The sequence below is a fragment of the Danio rerio genome, chromosome 3, assembly GCF_052040795.2.
Source record: "Danio rerio strain M-AB ecotype USA chromosome 3, GRCz13ab, whole genome shotgun sequence".
Lineage (NCBI taxonomy): Eukaryota > Metazoa > Chordata > Actinopteri > Cypriniformes > Danionidae > Danio > Danio rerio.
In genome coordinates this window covers 13,300,001-13,310,000 of record NC_141023.1, presented here as the reverse complement: position 1 = coordinate 13,310,000, position 10,000 = coordinate 13,300,001, and the positions used below count along the sequence as shown (strand labels likewise).

The 10,000-nt window shown below is 35.8% G+C and overlaps 1 protein-coding gene across 10 annotated transcripts in view; it reads right to left on the bottom strand.

Annotated features, from left to right (window-relative positions):
* rgl3b (ral guanine nucleotide dissociation stimulator-like 3b) overlaps nucleotides 1–10,000 on the bottom strand; it is a 47,146-nt gene that overhangs the window by 34,104 nt on the left and 3,042 nt on the right. For all 10 annotated transcript variants that reach the window (XR_015479411.1, XR_015479409.1, XR_015479410.1 and 7 more), the window contains 1 exon segment: nucleotides 1,317–1,591. Coding sequence is in view for 1 of the 10 variants with exons in the window: in NM_001442879.1 (NP_001429808.1) it covers nucleotides 1,317–1,591 (275 nt within the window). In the remaining 9 variants the exon portion in view is untranslated.

Here is a 10,000-nt window from a genome sequence, read left to right as displayed (position 1 = left end):
GGATGGAATGATAGAACAATAGAATGATAGATTGAATGGATGGATGGAACCATAGACAAAATGGGAGAACAATGAATGGATGGATGGATGGAACGATATGATAGGATGAATGGATAAAACGACATAGAACAATAGAATGATAGATTAAATAATGAATGGAATGATAGAATGATTGGATGAATGGATGAAATGATATATAGAACAGTAGAATGATAGATTGGATGGATGGAACGATAGACATAATGAGAGAACGATGAATGATGGATGGAACGATAGAATGATTGGATGGATGGATGGATGGATGGATGGATGAATAGATGGATGGATGAAATGATAGACAGAACAATAGAATGATAGCTTGGATGGATGGATGGATGGATGGATGGATGGATTAATAGATAGATGGATGGGTGGATGGAAGGATGGATGGATGGATAGAATGAGAAAATGATGGGTGATAGATGGAATGATAGAATGATTGGATGGATGGATGGATGGATGGATGGAAGGATGGAAGGATGGATGGAATGATAGATAAAACAATAAAATGATAGATTGAATGGATGGATGGAACCATAGACAAAATGAGAGAACAATGAATGGATGGATGGATAGAACGATATGATTGGATGAATGGATAAAATGACAGATAGAACAATAGAATGATAGATTAAATAATGATTAATGATGGATCATAGATGTAACGATAGAATTGGATGGATGGATTCATGTATGGATGGATGGACTGAAAAAGCGATGGGTGATGGATAAAAAGATAGAATGATTGGATAGATGGATGGAATGATAAATAGAATAATAGAATGATCGATTGGATGGATGATTGATGGATGGATATATGGATGGATGGATGAATGGATGGATGGACAGAATGATAGACTGGATGGATGCATGGAACGATAGAACGATTGGATAGAAAGAAAGATCAGTGAAAAAGAGTCAGCAAAAAGGGTCTCATGATTCTAAATCTGGCTAACTAATCTAATTAATAGACAAATAAGGCTTCAAAACTCAGACATTAAATCAAAGAGTGAAATATATCACACCGTTTGTATGGGGTACATATGTACAGTATATATCACACAATGAGGTGCTTAAATTTATATGTATAAATGTGTGTATGTGTGTGTGTGTGTTTGTGTGTGTATATATATTTATATATATATGTTGCTCAGTACTCAGTAGTACAATGATATTCGATGAACTCATGATGCAGCGAAAATACAGCACACACAAACTCCAGATAACCAAATACAGCTGACTTTCACAAACACACATTTGCCTGTCTAAACACAGACCTCTGGAAGAGCGTCTCGATGAGCTTGTTGGTGCTGGTGAAGGAGCGATACGTGGACAGCATAATGCAACTGTAGTCCTGCTCCTGACAGCAGGGGTCCAGCAGGTGGGACACCAGTTTGTCCAGCGTGGCTGCTTTTAACCTGCGCACTTTACATGTGCGGTAATGAACGAAAGCCTCCGTGGGCTCGGCAGACTGCTGGACTGGCTCTCTGCGCAGGGTGACCCCGAACACCGCCCCATCTTCATGCTCCTCACCCCATTCCTGAACAGGCTCCTGTACCAAACATACAGTTCAAGTCAGAATTAGTAACCCTGCTGAATTTATAGGCCCTCTGTTTATCTTGTCCCCAACAAAAAGGTTTTTAACACATTTCTAAACATAACAGTTTTAATAACTCATTTATTTTATATTTGCCATGATGACAGTAAATAATATTTTACCAGATATTTTTCAAGACACTTCTACACAGCTTAAAGTGACATTTAAAGGCTTAACTAGGTTAATTAGGTTATAGGCAGGTTAGGTTAATTAGTCAAGTTATTGCATAACGATGGTTTGTTCTGTAGACTATCGAAAATAATATTGCTTGAGGGGGCTAATAATATTGACCTTAAAAAAGGTTTAAAAAAATTAAAAACTGATTTTATTCTAGCTGAAATAAAACAAATAAGACTGAAATAAAACAAATGTTATAGGAAATACTGTGGAAAAATTCTGTGCTCTGTTAATCATCATTTGAAAAAGAAAAAGCTGAGATTCTTTCTTCTGTTGAACACAATAGAAGATATTTTGAAAGCTAAACACTTGTAAAAGCTGACATCCATATAAGAAAAACAAATACAATGGAAGTCAGTGGTTACAGGTTTTCTTCCAAAAAAAAGTCGTCTTCTCCACTGCACTCCCTATCTTCACACCATGGGAAAAGGATCTGGCCCCTTACAAACTGAAATCAGGCTGGATTTAGGAAAGTATCCAGGTTGATGTGTAAGAATCCTGCCCATCAACTTATACACTATAAACTGATCTACATGGCTTAACACATACTGTTGAGATAAGTTCTTTCATATTATATCAGACTTTTAAGATACATTTATTCCTTAATACCCCAATATCTGTTTATTGAATGATAATTATGATCTTAACTTAAGCACGTACCAACATAGGATATTTCATACTGCAACTAATGCAGCCAAGAAGGTTATATTTAAAATGTGGTTTCATTCATTTTCTTTTCGGCTTAGTCCCTTTATTAATCAGGGGACGCCACAGCAGAATGAACCGCCAACTATTCCAGCATATGTTTTACACAGTGGACGCCCTTCCAGCCATAACCCAGTACTAGGATACTATTAAACATATTATATTATATTATATTATATTATATTATATTATATTATATTATATTTTTTCGACTTAGTCCTTTTATTAATCAGGGGTCGCCACAGCGGAATGAACCGCCAACTTATCCAGCATATGTTTTACGCAGCGGATGCCCTTCCAGCTGCAACCCATCACTGGGAAACATCCATACACACTCAGACAAACACACTACGGCCAATGTAGCTTACCCAATTCCCCTGGACCGCATGTCTTTGGACTGTGGAGAAAACCAGAGCACTCGGAGGAAACCCATGCCAACACGGGAGAACATGCAAACTCCACACAGAAATGCCAACTGACCCAACCGAGGCTCAAACCAGCGACCTTCTTGCTGTGAGGCGATTGTGCTACCCACTGCCTCACCGTGATGCCCTAAAATGTGGCTTGTTGAACTAAAAAATATTGTGTTGTTAGAACATTCTACAGCAAGAATTAACAGAGCTAAACCCCAAAGAATCAAAGTATGGTCTGATTTTATTGAGAAAATGTCTCATATAATATCTAGATAAACTAAAGTGTACTGAAAGATAAATAATATGATATTAGAGGTGTATAAAGGTCACTGCTCACCCCAGAGTTTTTTTTTTCTTTTCCTGTCTATTGTTATTTATTTAATTTCTTATGTATTTTCCTTTCATGCAAACCCTGGCATTGCTTCTGTAATATATTAACAATCACACACAAAAAAACCTTCTTGTGTTCAAGAAAACGAAGAAGCTCATAAAGGATTGGAGGATCCAGGGCGGTTCTAGAATTTCATCCATAAATAAACTTTTTATATATAAAACTGGTGATTTAATAATGCTTATGAAGACTTCATTACTAGATAAATCAATTTTGAAGAATTGTTCAGACACAAAATAATAGTCGTTTAAAAAATAAAGAATACAAAACATGTATAACAATTTGTATATTTAGTTATTCACGTTTTTTTGGAAATCATAAAGGTTTACAAGTCACCTTGAGTTATACAATTGAGTTTTTAATCTCTTATTAAATCCTTTCGATCAGTGGTTCTTTAAACTTTTTTCATCAAGTACCACCTCAGAAATAAATTGTCTCTCCAAGTACCACCAAAATGAGCAGTATTGAAATACAGTCACGTAGTAGACCCAGTAAAGCAGCTACAACTCTGCACAGTTAAAAGAAACGGGGCAGATTATCTCTGAAATATAGGCTATATGTCATTTATGGCGTATTATATACATCATTTTTGGTAAATTTTGAAATGTGTGTAGCATGTACATGAAATATTTCTTTCCACAGTTATTTTGTACCACAGTTTGAGAACCACTGCTTTAGATAATCTCAGGACATGGCAGGAGCCCTTTTAGCTTAGCTTAGCATCAGAACGTTAGCATCTTGCTTTTTAAGAGTTTGATTATTTTCCCATTTAAAGCTTCACTTTTCAATAGAAAATAGCAGCTTTTCATTTTCCATCCTAAGATAGACTGAAAATGAAAAGCTGCTATATTCTAGGTCAATATGACTAGGATTTATGCTTTATTTTGAATTAATAACCAAGGAACTTTGTTGCCATACCATGACACCAGCAGGTGCAATTATATTATGCAGCACTGTTACCTGCAGAGGGTATTTGTAGGCACTGCATGATATCATATCTATTTAAATCTATATAAATATATAATTTAAAAAATTATTGAAAATCTTTGGTCATTTTTGAGCGGGATGCTAATGGTCTAATATGATTCAATGATCTATGCTAAGCTAAGGTAAAAGTCCTGTCCAAAGATGGGCTGAATGAATTAAAAAATGGTAAAACTCAACTGTTTAACTCTAGGTGACTTGTAAAATGAGCCTATTTTCAAGAAACTATATTCATATAATCAAACCCAAAAGACTTCAACGTCAACTTCAACATTTCTCACATTACCACATTTATACGATTTAACTTCGAAAATGAAAATAAAATATTATGAGTACTCGGTTAAAAAGCATCAGAACAACTTATGTTTATAATGTTAGATAACTTTAAAGTATGAACTGGAGTACAATCAACCAAAAACATGAACTGTTAGTATGACAATATTTACACAGCTATCAATCCTTTGTTGGTTCACCCTGAGACTCAATGTCAGCCTGTAGTCTGTAACCAGATTCATGCAAACCCGAATTTCAATACTTTCCCAGACTTATGTTGAATCTTTTAATCCACTGTACGAACAAATTTAGTGTATACTTATGCATATTTAATTTTGCTACCATCACATATTTAAATGAATATATATATTTGTTGTCGGTTCAAAATCCATACTTAAAATAAGTAATTAATAATTCAAAATAAAAATATTTTGATTGTATAATTGTATACATAGAAAGCTTTCCAAATATTGTAACATCTTAGATCTTGTAACTTCTATACCATTATAAACCACTTTCCAGTCAATTTAATCCATCCTTGCTGAATAAAACTTTTGATTTGGGTAGCACTTTGGCATAGGGACCAGTTCTCACTACTAACTTGCTTATATTAGCATGCTTATTATTAAGCAATTGGCTAATTATTAGTACTTCTGAAGTACATATTCTGCATAGCCTTATTCTACATCCCTAATCCTACCCAATCAAACCCAACTTCTACCTTACTAACTATTAACAATCAGCAAATGAGTGCTTTATTGTGCAAAAGGTCTTAGTTAATGTTTTGTTAAAAGCAAAAATTAAGCCTTAAAATAAAGTGCAACCTAGATTTAAAAAAAATAAAATAAAATAAAACTCCCAACCTTTAGGATGGTAGTACACTTTCTCGTATACATGCATACACTATCTGACAAAAGTCTTGTCATTGATCCCAGTTGTAAGAGCAACAAATAGTAACTTGAGGCTCTAATAAAACTAATAACTAATAAAAGTGTTTCAGGATTGGCCAGCCAAGTCACCAGATATGAACATTATTGAGCATGTCTGGAGTAAGATGAAGGAAAGGGCATTAAAGATGAATCCAAAGAATCATAATGATCTCTGGGAGTCCTGCAAGAACACTTTCTTTGCCATTCCAGATGACTTTATTAATATGTGATTTGAGTCATTGCAGAGATGTATGGATGCAGTCCTCCACGCTCATGGGAGTCAAACACAATATTCATTCTTCTTCCACAGCAGCATGACTTTATATTCTATACTGTACATTATTTCTGTTAAGTGACAATACTTTTGTCTAAGCAAAGTCAGACCTTACTGTCCTAATGAAATATTTAAAAATCAAAGCATGATCATATTTTATTTAGGCAAAATAAATGTCATCTAGAGGTCTTTGCCTTCCATTTAAGCCACTTTTGATGCCAAATGATCAACTAGAAGTCAAGTTAATATTTGTTGTTCCTAAAGACTTTTGCCAGGTAATGTACATCTTATTTATATAATCTTTGAAAACACCGAAACTCATTATCAGCTTCCTAAAAACACACACACACATTCTGTATCAAACCCTATGCACGTTTTTTTACCAGCAACAACCCCATAATGCATTGTTTGTAAAGCATCATTGCGGACTGGCCTGTCAGCTAAAAGCAGCATGGATTTGCAAACCACAGACATGAGGACAAAGAGTCATTATGACATGCTTCAGCTGGCTGACTATAGCAGCTGATGCCACTATAACATTAGGGCAAGTCCACACCAGCACACCTGAGAGATTCTAAACGTGGATTACTCCTCTTGCTGAGTACAGGTTGTGTGTTGACTGTAAACAACTCTTAAAGCCGGTGTGACGCTTAAGACCATCAATTACAGCCATTATTGATGACAAACAAGAGGAGAGCTGAACATGTAAGAAGGCAAACACGCAAAACAAGAGGCTACTGTTCAAATGCAAGGCATTACGTGGATGAACATGTGGAAGAAAATAAAAAGACATAGTGTTTGTTTAAAAAAAGGTGGTGTTTCAAGATGGTTCATAGGTAAAGAGTGTATTCATAGTGCACCAGCAAGAAAACATGGTGTTTTTGGTTGACAGATCATTCCTAACAGGTTGCTTTAAGCTGTTGCTAAGGCATTTATGGTAGTTGCCAAGTGAAGACTGCATCTTAAGTAAACTGACAAGCATGATGGTGTTAAGGGTGTACTAGGAGGTTGCCAGATTAATAGTGTGTTTTTTAAAGTTCACCTGCATAACACTGTAGCATTGCAGGTTGCCAGGGCATTGCTAACGTGTTGCTTTAATGTTCTAAGTGGTTGCTAGGACATTGTTAAGGTGTACTTAGTGGTTGCCAGGTGAAAAATCTTTCCAAAGTTCACCTGCATGACAGTTGTAGCACTGGAAGTTGCCAGGCAGGCACATGCACAGGTATGGCTCAACCTGTGCCCTTTTTTCTCTTGGATAAAAAGTGCCCCTCAAAAAAGAATAAAATAGACCCCCGCTCTTCAGTTCGCATTGTCCAGCCTAAATTCCACCCCAAAACTCCCTTTTATTATTTAAAAGCAGAATTTCTCCAAAGCTTGTAAAAACACAATATATACAGTCTCATACGGTAAAGCTTTAATTTATCGTAGGTTATTTACAATGCTTAATTTGTAAATTGCGAGGTCCTGGAACAGATTTGAGTAACAGATCTGGTATGTTATCAGATGATTGAGAGGGGGGTGGACTTGGACAACAGAGCTGTTGGGGGGGGGGGGGGGGGGGGATACACTACCTATACTATAATGTCGCAAACTAAAGTGAAGGGATGGGGAGTGTCATATAAAAAAAGTCAAGATCGGAGCGGGGCTGGGAGAGGCGGGGATGCTGTGAGGTGGGGGATCGGTAAAATGAGGTGCCAGATCACATTTCAGAGGTGCCGGATCCAGTTCCGGTTTGTTCCGGCACAAATTAAGCCCTGGTTATTGGTCAAGAAATGTATCTGTTTATGACGTAATTACGACGTAATTATTATTATTATTATTATTTTTATTATTATTATTATTATTAAGTAGGATATTTTTTCATTTCTTAATGAATAGCCTACAGTAAATTAGGGCCTACAACCAGAATACGTGTTAATTTGTGGTTTTATATGTAATATTCTCAATAATATTTGTAAAGGAAACACATATTGGTCCTATATGTGTATTTGACATATATTTTAATTAATATGGAAAGCGAGGGCATGTTTTTACTAAAACTAATATTGGATTTTTTTTTTAAATGCACCCGTGTGTAAAACAATATAATTTGCACAAAAAATTATTTTCTTTAAAGAAGTAGTTACTCCACCCTGTTTAGAGCATCATTATGGGCATTTTACGTTACATCTAACAAGGTTCAAACGATGGATCTGCGACAGAGAAACTACATGTTTTGGAAAACACTTCACACTACATTTTTTTTTTCCTAAAATATCCATCGTACTATGATAGTTCAGCTGCAAGTTATGTCATTGTTTGGGAAACGCACCCCTGATTGTCTGCATCACTAGAAGTTTAGGATCTTGTTAACTAAACCTATTGAAAATTCTTCATTCGAGGCTGAAAAGCAGCTTTTTTGGTGGTGTGTCCTCAATTGTTTGTCCTTTACCAATTTTTTTTAAATATCTTCCTGAAACTCATTTGTATTCCTTAGATTTTACAAGTATTGATCTAAATATACAGTCAAGCCCAAAATTATTCATACCCCAGGCACATCCTGATTTAAAGTTACTTTTATTTAACCAGCAAGTTATTTTTTGACACGAAAATGACCCAAGCTTCCCTCTGGAAACCAGAGCACCCGGAGGACACCCAAATGAACACAGGGTGAACATGCAAACTCCACACAGAAACGCCAACTGACCCAGCCGAGGCTCGAACCAGCGACCTTCTTGCTGTGCACCACCATGCAGCCCTATTTCTTGATCTTAAAGTGCTCTTGTTTTCTTGAACAAAGCCTCAGCTGTTTTGAAAGTGCTTCATAAGTTTAACTAAGCTAAGCTAAATGAATTAAACTCTTGTTTTAGAGCAGTGGCTTTTAAAAAAAAAGCACACTTTCAAACTCTAATAATATCTACAGCTTCTTACAATCCGCATCTCTGAATATAACATGAGTCTGAATAGCCGGAATGGAGAGTCTTTTGATTTATTCCAGTGCACAAACACTCAAGGTAATGAGAACCTGTCCACAGCTCAAGAGGCAGAGCTCTTCAGTTCAAAGGACACACACACCTGGGACTTTGCATTTTCGGCCTGAGAAACAAAACATGTCATTATACATACAAAGCATTTCATTAAAGCTGTATAATACGACGCACAATCATTCTGTTTTTTCAAAAGCAACACCTATGTACATTCTAAATCATTTTTCTTATATTACTGTCTTAAATAAATCCCAAAGCATCACATTTTAATTACTCTTTCAGCTTTATCTTGTCTAAACTGCATGGTAATAACAGACACATTCATAACATTTTTGACTTGATCACATTGAGTCAAGGGCATTTGCCACCTTTTAGCTTGACACATGAAATTGGCTATTATTCAAGGACAACGAAAATATTAAGTCTACTTTCTGTCCAATGATGGCCTACAAACAGTGCCATGTCTGCTCTGCTGTCGGTAATATGTTGTCCCACACAAATAAAAAGAGCTATTTAACAAAAGCTGCACTGAAACTGCTGCTGACTAGGTCATTTAGCTGGCTTAAAGTCTGTTGCACACATTCAGCGGCCCAAATCTCACAGCAGACAAAACAGAGGCACATGACACACAACCCCGGGTACAAACCAGTGGCTGTTGTTGATTAATCAGTTCAGAACAGACAGCACACAATACGCTAATTATATACGCACAACACTAATATGACAGAAAAATACAGGGAACTGCAAATGTTGATGTTTAAAATTGTCTGTAGCTATAGAAACGCTCCACTTACTTGAGGTTTTTTTATATACAGTTGAAGTCAGAATTATTAGCCCCCTTGAATTATTAGACCGCTTGTTTATTTTTTTCCCAATTTGTGTTTAACGGAGAGAAGATTTTTACAGCACATTTATAAACATAATAGTTTTAATAACTCATTTCTAATAATGAATTCATTTTATCTTTGTCATGATGACAGTAAATAATATTAGACTAGATGTTTTTCAAGACACTTCTATACAGCTTAAAGTGACATTTAAAGGCTTAACTAGGTTAATTAGGGTAACTAGGCAGGTTAGGGTAATTAGGCAAGTTATTGTATAACGATGGTTTGTTCTGTAGACTATTGAGAAAAAAATGAGCTTAAAGCGGCTAATAATTTTGTCCCTAAAATATTGTTTAAAAAATCAAAAACTGCTTTTATTCTAGGCGAAATAAAACAAATCAGACTCTCTCCAGAAGAAAACATAT